At 40.2% G+C, this 20,474-nt stretch overlaps 1 protein-coding gene across 3 annotated transcripts in view; it reads right to left on the reverse strand.

The window, feature by feature from the left end:
• The window catches only part of CIB2 (calcium and integrin binding family member 2), a 43,501-nt gene that overhangs the window by 10,671 nt on the left and 12,356 nt on the right, over nt 1-20,474 (reverse strand). For 2 of the 3 annotated variants that reach the window (XM_068144102.1, XM_068144101.1), the window contains exons 2-3: nt 16,715-16,749; nt 5,537-5,648 (exon numbers count right to left, since the gene is read on the reverse strand). In XM_068144102.1, coding sequence (XP_068000203.1) covers nt 5,537-5,626 — 90 coding nt within the window. In that variant the 5' untranslated portion in view covers nt 5,627-5,648; nt 16,715-16,749. The remainder of the gene's footprint in view (nt 1-5,536; nt 5,649-16,714; nt 16,750-20,474) is intronic. The other variant, XM_068144099.1, reaches the window with a different exon arrangement.

Raw genomic sequence — 20,474 nt, forward strand, 5'->3', positions numbered from 1 at the left:
AGATACTTTTCACATCCTTTCTGTAATTTCATTACCTCTACTCTAAAGAGCACAGATTAGGGTTCCAACATATTTAAAGGAAAAGCCATGGGGGAAGGGAGTAAAGGGGGAAACAGTACTGTTCCTTTTTAGATTTTTTTCTCTTCAGCACCAATTGTTTAAAAACAAACAAAAAATCCAAACAAAACAAGCAAACAAAAAAAAACCCACAAAAAAACACCTTTTTAAACTTGAAACTTAAATCTGTCTTGTTAAAATGCTTTTCCTGTCCTCTCAGAATAAAAATGAGAGGGGAAATAAACAATGAAGATTTTTTTGCAGCTAAAACTCTGTTGGTTTGCAGATTAATGCTTCTGTAGTGGCTTGAGATAATCCTTCTGTGTTTGCCATCTACCTTCTTAATGATCACTTTTTCTAATCAGATAACTGTTCCTGTATTTTTTCCATGTCATGGGGCATCTATTCCAACACACAGACCTAAACTACCATGCAATAAACCATAACTATTACATTCCAAGAAACTATTTCAAGGTTTACTTCTGAGATTGTGACTCAATCTTATCGAGTCACTTGTTATTTTCCCTTATCCTCTAGTTCCCACCACAGGCTCTAGGGAAGCACTGAATTGTCCTTTTGTCCTACCCATTTTGCAGTTTGATGAATTAATTTTAAACACACTATCCTATTTTCACAAGCTTACTGTATTTTGGAAACAAGAGGTTGTAAGCAAAGTTGCAAAGTAAGTCAATGTAAGTAAGTTGGAGATGCTGGGCAGTCATTACAAAATGCTTCTCAGTTTTACATCCACAGAAACATGATGATAATTTTCTCTGTTGCACTTGAACTTAAGTCCCCCCTGGCATTAAGGAAGATATTTACATGCACAAAGCAGTCTGCTTTGCAGGCTACTGAAAAACAGAATCCCTTTGGACCTCTTCAAAAGTGATCAGAAGCAAATGTCTCTCAAATTTCAGGAGTTATTCCTAAAAGCATAGAAATGAACTCTTCTCAGACAAACTTTAATGTAAAAATGTCTAAATTGTTCATTACCACAACTCCCATAGGAGAGGATGGTGCTTTTGAAAGGAAGCATACTACGTGCAACAGCAAACTGCCCCTAGAGCAGAAAAAGCACATGGCTTTGTTGCGGGTTTCCCCTTGCCTTTTCTTCTTCCTCAAAATAATTTTTTGTTTTGTGGGGTTTTTTTGTTTGTTTGGGGTTTGCTTGGTTTGGTTTGGTTGGTTGGTTTCTTTGTTTGGTTTTGTATTTTTTTCATATGTAGATTATTATATTCATGTCATCAAACCTGTCTGCAGTTATGGGACGCAGATGGAGCAAACCCTACACAAACCAAGACTAAGATACTGCTCACCTCTTTTTACTGAGGGCTACACTGTGGTCACATCAGCCAAACACCCAAAGATTTTGGCTGCATATAGAACTGCTTAAATATGATAGAACAATCATCATGGGAATACAAGGCATTGAAACAAAACCTGATTCACTAACTCTAGCAGGAAACTGCAGAGAACACTGGTGAACACTGTCAAGCAGGTACAGATTTGCAGTTCAATGAATAGAAAACAACCCTCATCTCTTATTACACTTAGTGTGTATATAACTGAGACAAAATGTAGCTTCAGAAAAGCAAGGAGAGTGGTCTGAAACAAGCAGAACACCCCATCATAACTAGAAATAACAGGATGCAGAGGCAAGGAAGTTGGGGTGAGCTGCAGGCCAGGATTAACCAGAGCAGATGTGGTGTTTTAGGATGAGTATCAGCATGCCTTCTCAGGTGTCACTGCCCACTAGATGGAAAGCTTTGAAACTGAGAACTATGGAAATCTTTTCTAAAATTCCTTCCTATTAAAACTGTAGGAATTGCTTTCATTTCATCTTGAAGCAACTCCCGTGTATTCACGTTTAAACTTACCAAAAAGAGGGTGCTAACACTGGTTCTGATATGTGATCAATTGACTGTTCTCTGTGTGTCCTTCCTTTCTCCAGATCCCTGTGCCTGCTGGTCATGCTCTTTCAGTAGGGTGTGGATTTATGAACTACCTTACTCACCACTGCAGCTAATGACAAGGCCTGTGAGGATCAATGAAGTTACAGTGTGAGCCAAAAAAGAAAACAACAGACTGTAAAGTCAATGAAACAAAAATGGTTCCCCTCCAGGAAGTCCTTTTATGACCAACTCTGGACAAAAGGATTGCTCTATACTACAATAAAGAGAGAGGGTCACACACCAATCTGAAGATTCTGACAATTAGAGCCATGGATGTCACTGAGAAGATGACCAACAACCCACTTCTACAGATCACAAGTGAGGCCCACCATCAGGCTCCATTACCACATGTAGCTCTGTAGAATTTTGTTTTCTACATGGTCTCACGCTGAACAGCCCATATCATAGCTACAGTTTTGCAATATTAATTGCTGCAATCTCACAGGTACCCATATGTCCTGAAGTTAATTTATTAGACTGCCTCCTGTGTAACTAAGATTGTCAAAATTAAGAGACCAGAGACATCAGTGAAACAGATGGAGTACACTAGCTGTTAACTTCAGTATAATGATATCTGCCTTGTCTTTATTTATTTATTTCTTGCCCTGACTTTCAACTTTTAAGAATCACAAGTTAGTGCATAATTCATTAGCAATTAAAGTGAGTGACCACCAGCATTTTTTTTTTCTCTTTGAAACACAAAAATCCTGGCTCAAGACTTGAATGTGTGGGGTAAAGGTCTTTTTTTTTTTTTTTACAGTAGCAAAATCTAATTTAGGAAAGTGCATTATTGATTCTATCCATTTGTCAGAATCTGCAGTGGTATTGAGCTCAGCATTGCCAGTAACTAGAAATGTAATGTGTATATGAAAAAAGCCAGGTGCATCGAAATTATCACTAATTTTATTAGAATTCAATAGACATTTAGTTTATTTATTTCTATTTTAAGATTTAAATGTTGCCTTTGTCTTCACCTTGATGAAAATGTATTGAAGAAAGGTAATGCTGTAAGGATTTATTTAGTGGTCTGACGAAGTTGCAAAGATTAAAGGCAATTTTTTCGTAGTGCGCAAGATGGAGTTGCTATCTAAATTGCTTGGAAAATGAACTCTAGGGGAAAGACTCTATCCCCTGCTCCATACCTGCAAAATAGTCCATAACCACGACTGACCCCAGTTTATAACTGAGATCCTAGAGTGTATGTTAATAGCTTTTACTGTCAATGATTTCCAAGAGTTATGCAGGAAGATCTAGTCTCCTCCACCTGAAACAAGCTCACTAGCTGTTGAAAACACTTTTCCTATGAACTGCTGAAACTTCTGCAATAAAATGAGTGGTTTGACAACAATACTTCTAAGGTTCTTGCACAGCCTCATGAGACTTGGAAAAGGATTATTGTAAAATTAGATACTGAAATCTGTCCTATTATTTTCACCAAATCAAGTTCCATTACCTGGGAGACATCATCTAAAGCAGAGTCAGAAAGCCTCACAGATGATGTGGTGCAAGAAGTGAGATTATGACCCACTTTATTTACAGAAGTTGGTCAGGAAGTCTATTACTATGACCACCTGTTTGCTAAGGTAGTCAGATATGCTCCTGCACCTCAAATCTAATCTTGGTCTGGTATAAAATTTCTGGTTCCTATCTCAGCTTAGGTACCAGGTTGTCTTGTAAATATAAGAGTCTTCCATCTCTGAAGTTGTCATTGAATGAGCTGTTCCTTCAGTGTTCAACCCTTGCCATTGAAGCCAAAAAACTTGTGTGTTATTATAGTTTCTTGCTTCCTTTTCTGCACTAAACCCTGACTTTTCACAAAGCAACTACCAGCCATCTGGCAGTTAGGACTCTTCAGAGTCACATCATTAAGACAGAATTTCATACTCATATCTCATCAATTTCAAGATCGTAGAGATAGTAACATAAAACTGAAGGAACACTGATTGTCCATAACTGAAGTGCACCTGAAGTGTACAAGCCTCTAAGATGCTACAGTGCTGAGTTGTAGACATGTTACAGAGACACAGAACTACTTGCATCAATGGATGAATGAATCAAAAACCCTTGAAATGATTTTTTTTTTTCCACAAAGATTTCAGTATTTATACATATTCAGTATTTATACATAACAAACCTAACAGATGTCTGAAACCAATCAGAATGCTTTGAGATGCTCCCAGGTACACAGACTTTGTGAAGCCCATGCTACTTCATTCTGCCAGCTACTAAAAAACCCCATTTGTTTATTTCATGTTCACATAGGTAAGGCCATCAGTAATTTTTGTTGTATTCCATAATACACTAATTTGCATTTTTATATACAGGTATCCATCCAACAAGACAGGCAAAAGTTCCTACTTTACAATGAAGAATCTTCTTCCTCTTCTATTAGCTGCTAAGCTTCAAGTGACTGGTTCCAGGTAACTGCTGAGAGCAGGTCCCTGGATTAAATCACCTCAGACACATCTCACAGAGGCATTATGAATAAATCCAAAAGGTCTACAGATTGCTTCTAAGGGGAGGGTGGAAATCAAAGCAAACCCAAAACCCAAGCAAAAACAAACACATGCACAAAATAACCTTGACTTTAAATCCAAATCAAATGTTCTTCACTTTATGGTGAGTTAAACTTCTTCCCAACTGAACTGTTTATGCTTGTACTTTTTTCCTGAAGTATTTGATATCTTGAGGAAGAGCATTAAAGAACTTCTAAATCATTAAAATGAGTGAAAGAATCAATTACAAATTTATGGCATTTAATAATACTTCATGCAACTATCACAGTGAGCTACTATTTGTAGAAACATAGTGTTTTAAAAATGTCAACTAATCTGCATACATTAAAAAGAAAAATAGACCACAAGACAACAGAATTCAATGAACTCTTCTTAAAAAATGCTAAACTCCATATTTTTCCTGTTAAAAGCATAACCAATTGTTGAACTGATAACTTAAGAACAAATACTGTCTCAATTTTCTTTCACACTGATTGCTTTACGCCTACTGGTTCCCTCATTTGTAGTTACATGGACCATCTCTCCACTTTCTATCATGTAACGACTCCATGAAAAATTAAACCTCTTGATAATTAAGAACAACAGTATTTATTGTGCTATTACAGCTGAGTAAAAAAAAAAGGAGGAAATCTTTACTTTGGATCAGCAATGTTCTGCACATCTCTGGCAAATTTCCTGTCAACACACCAAGATAAGAACTTCTTGTTTTTAACCAGCTCTTCACCCAGAGATCCCACTGGTTTCCAAAGGATCTATATATAACTATATATATATAGTTACAAATATTTAATTTCATTTCCTACTCATTTCCCTGAATAACTATCTCCAGAAGAAAGACATTCACCTAAATATTTTCCAGCGTCTGGAGCTGGTTTTGCCCTTGAACAGTAGCAGGATGTGGAAGACCTCAGCACACTGTATTGCTTCAGGAGATCAAACTCACTTAGCAAAACCTCTGGCAGATGAGTTATATAACTTAAGAGACAGTTTGTAAGCAGTCAGAAGTGATACCTTTAGCTCAGGCATGTTTATTATAAGCTGCATAGGTAGTTTAACATCTGGGTCCTTTGTATAGTCCATGGGCACAACATTTGGTGCCATTTCATAGTATCGGCCATGCAACCTGTAAACAAGCAGAAAAAAAACAGCCAATGACCAATTTTAAATAACCAGTTCCATTCATACACACAGGCAGGCACAAATTTGTTCTGCAGCTCTAATTATTTAGTGCACAAGTCTGAGCCCACCAAATTCCCATCTTTTTGAATAAAAGAGAGCTTTGATGTAGTATCCAGCCTAACTGCTACTGACACCAACATGTAACTTGAGGAGCATAACTAAGTAGTAGTTACAGTTTAAAGAATTTAAAAGCCAGCATGCAACTACAACAGTATCCTTGGGAGATCTTACTTCTGAATTTAAGAATCCCTTTTCTAGTCTATGCCTCCATAACATACCAGATTTAATCTTGCCGTTCTAGCTCTGGCTGACATCAACATTCCCTTTCACATAGTTTTGTTTTATTCTTGCTGCATCTTATTCCTCAAACCGTATGTTTTATAGGCAATAAACAACTGGGTTTTTCCTGAGTTGCAACTCAAGCATTCAGAAAACTAGTTTCACTCTCTAAAGCTTACTTATCATACTGACAGTATTATGTTATACTTTTGTAAGGCAGCTGGGAAAAGAAGAGCCAAAGGTCATGAAACACATGGATGCTTCTGAAGGTGTAGAAGCTGAATATCCGTAAACCATAAAACTGTTTCACACACAACATGGGCAAAAACTGCACAAATGTTTCTACATTACCTCCAACTGTTAATTGAATTAACAAGTGTTAATCCCACCCTTTTTTTGCCATCTGCAAATGTTCTAGTAAATAATTACAAAAGCGTAGCCCCAAAGCCAAGAGAAATCAGCCATATGTAAAGAAAACATCAAGTTAAGCAGAACACCAATTTTAAAACTATCCTAGCACATTTATAGTAACTGGGATGCTCATTGAAGCTAGGAATAGAAACACTGCAAGTAAAACAGGTATCTAATTCAAACTCACTCCAATTTGGAGCTCTCAAGCTACAGCGAGAGATTGTCTAGTAAGTAAAGCATTACCTGTCTAGAACAAGTTCATATACTAGAGAAATAATTCTGCTGATTTGCTAACTTTAGTGATGCCTCATCCTGGAAAACAAGTGTCTAGAATCCAAGACTGTCAAGTAACAGCACAAAAAGGTTGGAGAGGGAATACCTGTATCCTTGTGCTCAAAGTACCATGTGCTCAAAGGTAGAGATCAACGTATTTAGCACAAATGTATGACTTGGCAGTCCTCTACGAAATGCCATATACGTAAAAAGAATAGGAAGGAAGATTGGGTAGCTGCTGTTCAAAGAAAACGGAGTGACCCACAAAATATTTTTTTATCACATGATAATTTTGTCTCACACCTAATTCATAAACCACTTAGAACAGAAAGTGGTTGTTTTGCCATGTCATATGCACTAACAGAGTATTCCAGTCTCTCATTATGCCATGTCCTGCTTATATGTATTTAAAAGCTGTTATTTAGTGACTTATTTTAACAAAAAACTCCTGCCTGCTTGCTAGGTATACCAACAACTGTAGAGGTTAACACATTCTTAGCAGCACAACTTAAATAATACAGGAAGCAATTCCTCAACAGCTCCATCTTTCCAGCAACCTGAAGCCCCACAAGCAACTGAGCCATTTCAGATTAGTGAGTGGAATGAACTTCAAGAGCTACAAGAAAATAATCTGCAGGCTTGTCTTTGGTCATGATTACAATGTGGCATGAAGAACATGGACTACAGAAACATATTTTAACTGGATCTTAGGAAATTAATGTCTTTACACTGTGCAACAATATATTGTCCCAGACAGGAAATTAAATATCCACTGATCTAAGCATATTTCAGTTGCTTACCACAGCTCACCCTGACATTTCATAAATACTGTGTAATTCAAGATACAATAACCATTTCCCACTCCAGAAATTGATCTCTCTGTTGTAAACAGCAGCTAAAAAGATGCCCCTAAACACAACAGAAAAAAAACCACAGCTTAAAAGCACTTAAAGGAAAGCAAACCTTTCAAATCCAGTTGTCATCTGAGGCTTTCTTTTAAGAGCTAGATACTGAAATGGTGTTCTAGCCTTAAGGAAAATAGAGCATTCATCACTGCAATGCCTGGTCATTGCAGGCAGCATTTCAAAACACACTAGCTGGCAATGTCTGCTTATTTTAACTGCCAGGATTTTCTTCTCTGCTTTCTCTAGCATTAGACTTCGCTGTCTTTGCTCTGTCTCCTCCAACAGGACTATGAATACAGACACTGAGCTGGGCATATTAAGGAGGTTCTCCATAATGTCTTTCAGAAGCGACAGAAAGGCTTGGAATAAAGTGGTCTGTGATTCATAGTTTACTAAGTTTATTATATTTATCTAAAAGGCAAGGTATGAAATTTCTTAGTTCCCAATAAAAACCTCTTAACAAACCTCATCGGTATAAAACCAAAACACTAGGTCACTTTCTTTTGGGAAAGAACATATGACAGAAGTCTAAAAATGTTGCAGAAAGTGTCTGTAACTGAAATACAGTTACATCACATCAGCTGCTAATAGCAACAAAAGAAAGAGGGCAGCTCTGACAGCCTGCACTCCTCCCTCTATCTCTTCCCTTAATTCACCAAATTGCTCAAAGATCTGGAGGTATGACAGCTTTCCACCTGAGTGGATTTCACACTAAAGCATCCAAATGAGTCTGTAGGAAATGGCTATGATCCAACTACCGCAAACTGAATTACAGCAGTAAAATAGTCTTTCACATGCTTTTACCTCCAGCTCTCTGCGATAGCCCTATTACACACCATGATCAGCTAATATCACAGTGAAAAAGGCCATAAGATTTCTCTAGCTTAGGATCTACCAGAACTGCAGGAAAGAATGCTTTGTGTTGACGAAAGACACTAATGCATACTGATTAGCAGCTGATGCTGCATCAGCTATAGCTCCCCATGGATGCAATTCAAGGTGCACCTTGTCATATAGTGCTGCTGTTGCAGATGCATAAACTTGTGATCTGAGAGCTGGGGAACAGGTCCAGACATACCTATAAACGTAAGTCTGCCACAGAAAGTTGCCCTAGCTCCAAGAGGAGGTTATTAAATCTGGAGTAGGGGCCTTCACAGCTGCTAAAACTGACAAGCAGAATACTTTAAGGGTACACATGGTAACTAAGGCATAAATCTCTATGCTGCAGCAATTCCTCAGTAAGTAACTGCCTCCAATGCTTGCAAAAGTTTAGAGCAGTCTATTAGAGAAAGTCCTCTACCATACAAAGCTGAAACCACAATGACTAGAAATTTGGTGCCACACCTGAAGGCACCAGCTGGGAATATTGGACAGAAAGTGGAGCCCCTTGTCCTGTCACTGGGCTCCATATTCATAGCACCTTCCATGTCCCAGTCTCTCAGTTTTTCCTCATACAATGGATTTGCCAGTCCTTTATCCATTTTAGTGACTCTATGCCAGTGTCCAGCAGTTTCATCTCTCCTCTCCACTGTGGTGCCCAGAACTGGAGACAGTGCTCCTGTATTCCAGATTCCATACATACTGACAGATACAATGATTTTGTCCTCACCTGAGCCTAGCAAAACAAGTGCAACCTGACTAAAATAATAAAAGGAAAGTTATATGGTACAAGAGATGCAGGAATTGACTAGGGGCCTTTTATTTTCCAGTCACAAAGGACAGAGAAAGGTTACTGGCAACAAGAATAGAAACAATAATTAACAAGATCAATAGCAGCTTCAGAAGATGTTCTTCTTGTACATAGTTTCTTGCACAAAATTCAGGAAGACTCCCAAGGGTATAAAGTTCTCCCAAGCTTTACTCTCTCAGCAGATGCCTTCCCCCCCAACCTGTGAGTATTAGAATTTTCTCTTTCTGCATACAAATCCCAAACTTCCTTTGAAAGACAGGATGTATCAGAAAGACAGGAGCCATGTTCTAACCCCTTCTCCCTCCATCTTTGTAGCAGCATACTCTACAGGGAGATGCATCTCAAGCAGTTTGCTGCATTTGCTCCCATATAAGGCAGGCTTTCCAGACAGTAGGAGGAAACCATTGCTCATCTCCCCTCTTTAGGTCTCAGGCAGATTTCAGATTTAAAATCCAGCATACAGATGGATTCTCTGCACAACACCTTTCACCTTACCTGTCAAAAACATGTTAAGGCACAGGCAGAGAAGAGAATGCCACAGAATTACTCATTATTGTCTAAAAAATAAAAAAAAAAAAGGTTCAAAGGTGTATTGACTGCCCAGATGGTGCCCAGCTTGGTAATTTAGTACCAAATCCTTAGCTAGGTTAAGGCAGTCTCAAGCTATACAACTTTAATTTACAGATTTTGTGCTTTTTGGCTAGGACTGACATCAAAGAACACCTGCATCTGAATGTGTGGGTATTTGCCAAATTGTATGAGTCTACAGGGAGAAACAGAAACAGATGGGCTGGCTAGAGGAGAAGCACAATTACTGGACTAAGAGCTTGTCTGATACGAAATCTGAGCAGACTACAAAACCAAGCAAGAGAAATATTGCCTTGCAAGAGACAACTCAACCATTTGTTTCCATTTGCAATGACAAGAGAGGCACGTTATATAAACAGATTCATTATTCATAGCAAAGTGCTTTTCCAACCACTCTTCATATGGCTCCCCCCCACCCCACCCCCTCTTTTATTCTTGATTGTCTTTACTGGATGTTTTCTAGTAGAACAAATATTTTTTAAATGGTGATACCCAAACTAGACAGGCTGTTCCTAACGACGTCCCAACAACACTGTCCGGAATGGAATTCTCCCATTTTATATACAATGCTGAGGTTAACGCACCCTAGAACCACACCTCCCCTCTTTTGCAACAGCATCAGGAGGGCTGGTGGGCTCTGTTTGTAAAACTAAGCTCACTGTGACTAGTTCAACTAAGCCTCACCCCATTTTTTTGCTGCACTGCATTCTGAAATTGCAGTTTTTCTCAGTTCTTATTACTTGACTATGCAAATTTCCTGTTGCTCATTTTGGATCTAATAATTTCTTTAGTATACTGAGTGTAGTAGAAAAGACTAATCTTGATTTTCATAGCACCAGCAGACCTCTTCACCTCAATCTTCTTCACCACTCTTACAGATTTCCTAAGTATTTTCAGTAATACCTCAGCCAAGAGGTCAGTGTACTTATACAAGGAGAGAAGGTCTAACAGACAGAGGGACATACAAAAGATTAAGATATGTTGCACCTGTCTCTTTTCTCTTATCCACAGGAGTAGCCACTTAAGAGAAAATATGTTATTTTAACAAATCCACAGGGGTTGCCTCTAAGCACATTCTAGGCATTAACAAACTGATTGTCTACCAGTGTGTTCTGGCATCCTTCCACATGCCAAAGTTATGTCCTGAAGTTACACATGCTGGTATAATTTTAATGTTCTCCTGAAGAAGAGTGAGGTGAAAGCCTTAACACACACATACCCCTACCAAAGAAATCAGTAACAGCTCTAAACATTTGTCAGCTGTCCTATATGTATTTTAGATAACGTTTTTAGCCTGTGGTAATACAAATATGTCTACATTATCCCAAATTCTTTAACATCATCTTGCTCTGGGCTCATGAGTGAATCCTCTTCATTGTGTTAAGCACTGCTCAAGATTAACCATCTTTCATAAAGACTTAAGAGCATATGTAGGTTTTCTGGAGATAGACAACCATCAAACACCAATAATGAGCATTGGTTTCCATTTTCCTCTTTCACCAGGCATGCCTGTCTCTGCTGCAGTCTAATTTACTACTTTACTCTGCACCTCCCAAATCTATTTCCATTATGCTGTGTTCATTTCTTCTTCACCTTAAATTCCCACATTCTACTGTTCCCTTTGCACAATGTCCACACCCAATCAAGAGAATGTGTCCTTGACTCCTTTGCAGCCTGCATTTGTGTTGACTTAAGCTGATGCTGGAACCAAAGGCTCACACACTCAAGTCAGGCTAATCCAACCTAACACCTTGCTAGTACTGAAATTTCAATCTTAGTCCTCTCTCCTTCCCTCATGTTCTGCTGCATTTACTCACTCTAGTTTTTGTGCCATCTTTAGCACTCATCTGATCCCTAAGAGAGCTGATGGAGCTCATTAAACTAGCAGAAAAAACATTTGTGGTTGTTTGAGCTACTTCTCCTGCAGGGACAGATAAAAACACTTGGCCAATTTCACCTAACTGTAATCTCATACTGGTTTACATCAGTTAAATCAATCTAAATTGGAGCTGCCATATGCATCCCTTCATCCTCACGTACAGAGCTGTGTCCCTTCCCTTCTGTCTGGGTTAATGCTCACACAAATGGATGGTGAGCTAGCCAGGGTAGGTGACCTCAGCCAAAAAGCTATTCACTTTTTTTTTTCTGGCAAGGTTACTGCTTGCTGGATTGTCTCACTGACCTTTACAGCTTCACAGTAAACTCAGTTCAGCCTGAACAGAACTGAACCTGCACTTCTTTCGTATTACATCTGACAGCATTCTGCAGTGCATGAAGAAATGCACAACCCTAATTGCTCCCCTCTTAACCAAAACTGAGACATGTTAAATCATTAAGTGCTTATTAGTGAAGGCTTCATAACACATTTTATTCTCACCCAGCAAAACCTCCCTTCAAGACATGCAGAAATACCTTGATTGTACTCTGCCTCTTACTATTTAAATACAGTAAACCAGTGATACTGATTGTGTTACTGTTTGCCATATCATAAACTGATTATGGACAGAGGCTCCCAATAAGCAGAAACATCACACTTTGAGGGAAAGGCAGAAGAGGAAAAACAATGATTCCAAGTGACTATTCCTTCTCACATGACTTTCAACCTTTACAAACCTATTCCCGTGGCTTAATTCTTCTAAGCATTTTACATCACACAAATATTCAGCTTTGCATTCTGTACTTTTCAAACAGAGCATCTATTTTTCACCACCCATTACGCTAATCTCTTACCCCCAAGAATATCTATATTTCACAATCACATCCTAAGGTTGAACTCTATCTCAGATGTATTTTAGGGTTGCTCTTTTTAGTGCAGATAGGGTGCAAAGTCATGCAGGCAATGACACCCTTATCTCCCATACACAGCAGAATAGAATAGAATAGAATAGAATAGAATAGAATAGAATAGAATAGAATAGAATAGAATAGAATAGAATAGAATAGAATAGAATAGAATAGAATAGAATAGAATAGAATAGAATAGGAGACCAGACCAGACCAGGTTGGAAGAGACCTTCAAGATCATCGCATCCAACCTATCATCCAACACCACCTAATCAACTAACCCATGGCACCAAGCACCCTGTCAAGTCTCCTCCTGAACACCTCCAGTGACGGCGATTCCACCACCTCCTCGGGCAGTCCATTCCAATGGGCAATCACTCTCTCTGTGTAAAACTTCCTCCTGACCTCCAGCCTGAACCTCCCCTGGCGCAGCCTGAGACTGTGTCCTCTTGTTCTGGTGCTGGCTGCCTGGGAGAAGAGACCAACCTCTGCCTGTCTACAACCCCCCTTCAGGCAGTTGTAGACAGCAATAAGGTCACCCCTGAGTCTCCTCTTCTCCAGGCTAAGCAGCCCCAGCTCCCTCAGCCTCTCCTCATAGGACTTGTGTTCCAAACCCCTCACCAACTTCGTTGCCCTTCTCTGGACATGCTCCAGCAAGTGAACATCCTTCCTAAACTGAGGGGCCCAGAACTGGACACAGTACTTGAGGTGTGGCCTAACCAGTGCAGTGTACAGGGGCAGAATGACCTCCCTGCTCCTGCTGGCCACACTGTTCTTTAGCCTAACATAAATAGTATAATTGAGTCTAAGTGCAAACTTTGTTCTCTTCTCAGGAAGCAGATTTCCTTACAACTTCAGTAATGAAATATAAAAAAATATTATTAGGTTTTCATAGTACTCAGGCTGAGGTCCGCCAAAAGCTTCTTGTTGGAAGAAACTACACTTCTGTTTCACAATAAATTAAAACAATTTGGGGCATTATTACTGGCATCAATCATTCCCTTTTATGTTATTTAAGACAGAAAACAAAACAAAGATAAAATTATTTACTTAAATTTTTAGGGGAAACAGCACTTAATAAAATCTACTAAGGCTTTTTTAACTTAAACACTATTTTCCAAATTAAACACTTCACTGGTTATTTGTTCTGTTTAAATGACCAGGTCCACCAGGTGACATTAACTCTTCTCAGAGATACCATAAGCCTCATAAAAAATATCCAGAACAGCTTTCTCTCTACTGTAAAATGTAAAAGCTATAACTAAGACCAATTTTAGCATGCTGCATGTAAAAATAGTTCCAATTATCCTTACCAGGCAGAGCTTCCAATCTGAAAAGACAACAAAAAGGAAAGAGTCTGACACTTACTTACATGGCACAAAAAACACTATGTGTAGGTAATGCAGAAAAATGAGAGTGGCAAATTTGTCAAAGGTGCTCAGCTGCTTACATAGCCTCTAGCTGCCTATAAAATAATTCATCAAGCTCTTCCTCATATCTTGCTTTCTCACTAGTCTATCTCAAGATCACCAGACCTTGTTCTTACGGGCAACTTTAACCTCCCTGATATGTGCTGGGAACTTAACACAGCAGAGAGGAGACAGTCTAGAAGGTTCTTAAGAGTGTATAGAGAATAGCTTCTTATCCCAGCTGCTGTGTGAGCCTACCAGGGGTAAGGCTTTGCTTGACCTTCTTTTTAACAATACAGAAGGGCTGGTGGAAGATGTGGTGGTTGGAGGCTGTCTGGTGCAGTGACCATGAAATAATTGAGTTTTCAACTGCAGTCAAGCTAAGAGGGGCATCAACAAAACCTTCACTCCGGACTTCCGGAGGGCGGACTTCAGGTTACTCAAGGAACTATCTCAGAAGATACATTGGGAAACAGCCCTTAAAAACAAAGGAGTCCAGGAGGGCTGGACCTACTTCAAGAAAGAAATCTTGAAGGTGCAGGAACAGGCTGTGCCCATGTGCTGGAAGATGAGCTGCTGTGGTAGGCAGCCAGCCTGGTTGGGCATGAACTTCTGAACGAATTGAGGGAAAAAAGAGAGTGTATCATCTTTGGAAGGAAGGAGAGTTTAGACTGTCCGCTGCTGTGAAGGCCAACAAACAATCCTTTTACAAATATATTAATGGCAAAAGGAGGGTCAAGGACAGCCTCCATTAGCTAGTGGACATGGAGGGGAATACTGTTACAAAAGATGAGGAAAGGCAGAGGTACTTAACACCTTCTTTGCCTCAAATTTTTAATAGCAAGATAGGTTGTCTTCTGGACAACTGGCCTCGTGAGCTGGCAGATGGTGTCAGTGAGCAGTATAGTTCCCCTGTGATCCAGGAGAAAGTAGTTAGAGACCTGCTCAGCCACTTGGATCCCCACAAATCCATGGGACTGGATGAGATCCATCCTAGGATGCTGAGAGAGCTGGCAGATGAGCTCACCAAGCCGCTCTCCATCATTTTTCAACAGTCCTGGCTCACTGGAGAGGTCCAAGATGACTGGAAGCTGGCCAACATGTCACCCATCCACAAGAAGGGCCAGAAGGGGGAGCCAGGGAATTACAGGCCTGACAGCCTGGCCTCAGTGCCAGGCAAGATTATGGAACAGGTCATCTTGAGTGCAATCACACAGCACTTACAGGATAGCCAAGGGATCAGGCCCAGCCAGCATGGATTTAGGAAGGGCAGGTCCTGCCTCACCAACCTGATCTCCGCCTATGATCAGGTGACTCGCCTGGTGGATGTGGGGAAGGCTGTGGATGTAGTTTACCCAGATGTCAGCAAGGCCTTTGACACCATCCCCATAGCAAACTCCTGCCCAAGCTGGAGTTGGCTGGCTTGGACAGGAGCATGCTGCGCTGGGTTAGGAACCCAGAGAGTGGTGGTGAATGGTGCCACATCCAGCTGGCAGCCAGGCACTAGTGGTGTGCCCCAAGGATCAGTGCTGGGCCCCGTCCTGTTCAATATCTTTACTGATGATCTGGACAAGGGAACTGAGTCCATCAACAGTAAATTTGCAGATGACACCAAGCTGGGGGCAGGTGTTGATCTCTTAGAGGGTAAGAGAGCTCTGCAGAGGGACTTTGAGAGGCTGGACAGATGGGCAGAGTCCAAGAGGGCATGAGATTGAACACATCCAAGTGCTGGGTTCTACACATTGGTCACAACAACCCCACACAGTGCTACAGGCTGGGGACAGAGTGGCTGGAGAGCAGCCATGCAGAAAGGGACCTGGGGGTACTGGTTGACAACAGCTGAACATGAGCCAGCAGTGTGCCCAGGTGGCCAAGAAGGCCAATGGCATCCTGGCCTGTATCAGGAACAGCGTGGCCAGCAGGAGCAGGGAGGTCATTCTGCCCCTGTACTCAGCACTGGTTAGGCTGCACTTAGGGCCATGGTTTAGCAGTCATGAGGTCTTGGGTGACAGGTTGGACTTGATGATCTTTGAGGTCTTTTCCAACCTTATTGATTCTGCGCTTCTATGACAGGACAGGGTCCGTGTCATATTGTTACAGAGCCTTAATCTGAATGATTAGAAGATGAAGAATCCATGGCAAGACTCAGGGCAAGAAGTCAGCATATACATAGGCAAAAATTACTTGAGATTGGCTCAGTCCATCACTACCAAAAAAAAAAATAATTCTTTTTTTTTAAATAATCAACAAGCAAGAGACTCATTCTATTGCAAACAGTGATCCCAACCTTTGTTACTTTCTGTGGGGGAAGTTTGTACAGAAACATTCTCAGAGCTCTGCATTTTAAGTTCCACCAGTTTTCCTCACACTCAAATCCATACCAACATCTGTCCTCAGTTCTCTTGTTGAGCAGAAAAGCAGCAAATTCCTTTCACAAAAAGGCACTCTCACCTGTTCAATACCTTACCTGTAAGAAAGTCTGTCATCTTGGCATTAAATCATGATCTGTATCCTTAGACACAATTACGTATTGTAAGTGTACCCTGAGTCCAATCCTACATGCGTTTCATATGAAGTACCTGGCTTCCCTGGGTTTCCTCACAACTCAGAAAAAAGATTTAGTCACTTCCATATAAATCATAGGAAAAAAAACTTAATGTCATTTACTTACCGAAGGATTTCTTTCCGAGTGAAGAATGTGCAATCCTGTTAAAAACAAGAAGTATTATTGTACTATACTAATATAAAAAACAACTGAAAAGAATTATTCTTCTACCTTTTGGAAGAAAACATAGATCTGGCAGAAAAACATTAAAGATGCCATTTGTGTATCATTTGCTTTAGATTCAGAAAACACTATACAATAATTGAAATATCCTAAGGACTCCACTGTGGAGCAACCGGACCAGAAAGAAAATTAAATCAAAACAGTGAGGAACAGGCAAAAAACATTCAATAAATTAATACAGAAAAATATAAGTAACAAATAAATGAAGAAAATTATCTCCTAATTTGGAGTATTCTTCTCTTAAAGACCAACTGATTTAATAATGAGTGCCATGTACTTATTCCTTAGTTATGAATGCTTTTGGCTGGCAATTACTTCACACTGTGCTCACTTCAGCAAAGGGTGCAAGCTCCCGCACGTTAGGGACATGGATAAGACAGCCCCTGCTACAAACAGCAGGCAAACTATTCAGCTCTCCCAGATGTTGAAATAACTTACTGGAAGCCAAAGCAGAGCTGGTTGACCATGACAGAGAGCTTACAAGCATTCAGAATGGCTCAGTGGTAGGAATGCTATATGAACATCTGTATTTTGCTAGAAGGATTCACACTCTTCACAAAAGAATCATACTATGAGCAATTAAATAGTTTGCACTTCATGTGCTTCTACATCAGCCACAAACTAGTTATATTTTCAGGTGCTGTTAGGAACTGTAATAATCAGATCCATCCCATTAACAGAAATATCCCCTAATCCCCACTATCTAATAAATAATTAGGGCAAATTATGCATCCAAACCTGGGAACACCGATGGCAACAAAATATTGGATGATCAGTTTAGATCATTGTTCAGGTGAAATTCAAAGAAAATGTACCTCTTAGAGATTGTGGCTGATGAGGTTGTACACATGGGAAACAAAACCCAAATCACAAACTCTTGCTAATTATCCACCTCCCTCAGGCCCATGTGATGTGGCAAGGCATTTGCTTAAGAATTCAGGTCTTAGTTTTCCTCCTTCAAGGTCAACATGTTTTTAACAGATCACATTTTAAAATCAGCTAATGACAAGATAACAGCATCTGATTTGGTAAATGACACTGAAGAGTAAATACAAGCAGTATGACTCTTCCAGTCCTGCTCTTCCACCCACCAGCAAAAAGTGTTTCTTTCCTAAGCTGAGAATCACTCTGCTCCTTCCAAGAAGGGGCCAGCAAACAGCAAATTATCACAACTACCAGAAACAGTCAAAGAGCTTGTCTTGGGTATCCAGGTATGCCATCAGCTCTGCATGGTATCAATTATTGAGTTTGCTTGCTCCCCTTCATATAAAGTGGCAGAGAAGAAGGTCTTCCTTTAGTGTATTGTGTAGCGGAATAGTGTTACAAGGCACAATAGGAAGCACCTTGTGAGCTGCTGACACTGATGTCACATTGTCTAGAACTGCACAAAGTGAAACAGGAGCCAGGTGGTTAAGTCTTCATTAATTCCAGCACATGCAACACTTACAGTCAAACTGTCACTTAAGGATGCTTAATTCACTAAGGAAAGGCAAGTGCAATCTCACAAATAACTGTAATGCCCTCAGCAGCAATTGTCCCCTAACTATACAGGCCTGAGAAAGCAACAGACAGAGTTACATCACTAGAAACCTGGCAAGTAATTGACAAGGAAATGGAGATGAAAGATGAAAAAAGAAAAGTTATCTTTTACCTCCCAGAAATCACATAAAAATGCCATTGCAAGACACATTAAGAGGTCAGATCGTGAACCTTTTTTGCTAAAGGTCCATGTAATTTTATTTGATTTTAATCTGAGTCATCTCATGTCTTGGATGACAAACTATTGTCTGGCTTTGTATTTGTAAGCTTTCTTTTTTTTAATCTAAAATGCACTGATACTGAAGATGTTCATAACCGAAGTAGTTGCAAGTGTCTGCCTGAACAATGCTACTGACTGCAGCATTCCAATTATGCCTGCCTATGACATGCAATTGTGTGTTAGAGATGAGTGGTCTCAAAAAAACCCAACACGCACAAATCAAAACACAAAAAGCCCCTTACAGGAGATTTGCAGATCCACTAGCAGAGGTCTTAAAGCTATTCAGAGTCAGAGGGCCACAAACTAATTGTGGCCTAGCTAATGCTTTAGATGCGCAGCAAGACCATGCACACCACCTAGGAAATGTTTTACTATTAAGGAGCCTGCCTGGTCCCAAACAGCCAGTGTTAAAGCCATGCCTGAAAAGGAAACCTAGCCACCACTAGTGCTTCTCAGCTTCTCATTTCTGCCTCTTCCTTTAGGCAGACTTCACACCAGTGAGTAGTATAAAATGAAGGGAGAACGCTGAAAGAAGGAACTAATGTGTGTAGAAACTAAACTAACCAAAACGGATTCAGCTCCAGCTTGGCTAATTTCCTTTAAGTGGCTTAGAATACAGTGTAGGTAGTGATGGGAGAGGAGATGAAGCTAAAAGTGATCTGCTTTTGTTGATAGCATCAAACAGGTGCAGGACTGCCTTTTACTTTCTTTTTGAAAGCACCACCTTTAGCTGGATTGAAGGGTCTGAACAATGTAATTATATTTTATAGTTGCTGGAACTCCAGCAATTTAATTCCAATTTAAGACGTGTGACTAAAGGAAAACAGAGGTGAATCCTCCAATTTTCATCTGGCTACTCCATTAATACAGAAAATACACAATCATAGCAATAAACAGTAAACTAACAAGTTCAATTAACTCCCTCATAAGGAAAGGTGAAGTGGGCCCTGGAAAGCATTTGTCACTTATGATGACATTCACCTTGCTTCCAGTCAGAAATATCATAGAACACATCTGCTACTATATGACCTGTATTTGAGTTTACTATGAACTTAAAAAACCTGTTTATTCTGTCTGGACACTAAAACCACTGGGAGCCCTGCTAGAAAAGCACAAACTAAATACTCAAAGTTTTCCTACTTCTAACTAATTCTCGAGTACTGTGTCCAGTTCTGGGCCCCTCAGTTTAGGAAGGATGTTGACTTGCTGGAATGAGTCCAGAGAAGAGCAACAAAGTTGGTGAGGGGTTTGGAACACAAGCCCTATGAGGAGAGGCTGAGGGAGCTGGGGCTGCTTAGCCTGGAGAAGAGGAGACTCAGGGGTGACCTTATCACTTTCTACAACTACCTGAAGGGAGGTTGTAGACAGGCTGATGATGGTCTCTTCTCCCAGGCACCCAGTACCAGAACAAGAGGACACAGTCTCAGGCTGCGCCAGGGGAGGTTCAGGTTGGATGTTAGGAAGAAGTTCTATACAGAAAGAGTGATTGCGCTATGGAATGGGTTGCCCGGGGAGGTGGTGGAGTCGCCGTCATTGAAGGTGTTCAGAAGGAGACTTGACGGGGTGCTTGGTGCCATGGGTTAGCTGTTTGGGTGGGTTGGATTGGTTGATGGGTTGGACACGATGATCTTGAAGGTCTCTTCCAACCTGGTTTGGTTTATTCTAATAAAGGTTTATTCTAATAATATTTCTGACAAAAATTTATGCTAAGAGTCATTATTTTTATTTCTAATGCTACACAATGGCCTCAACAACAAGCAACAGGAGGCCCCTTTGTGGGCTTTAGGTTATTTAGAATAGAGGCTTTGCTTTCAAAGGGTTCCTGCTCCAGCACCTGAGAAGAATATGTGCTCCTCCTTTAAGAGCAATGTTCTCACTCTGTGA

This window comes from Melanerpes formicivorus, unplaced genomic scaffold (genome assembly GCF_026170545.1).
Source record: "Melanerpes formicivorus ecotype bairdi unplaced genomic scaffold, bMelFor1.0.p_v2 SCAF_10, whole genome shotgun sequence".
NCBI classification, from domain to species: domain Eukaryota; kingdom Metazoa; phylum Chordata; class Aves; order Piciformes; family Picidae; genus Melanerpes; species Melanerpes formicivorus.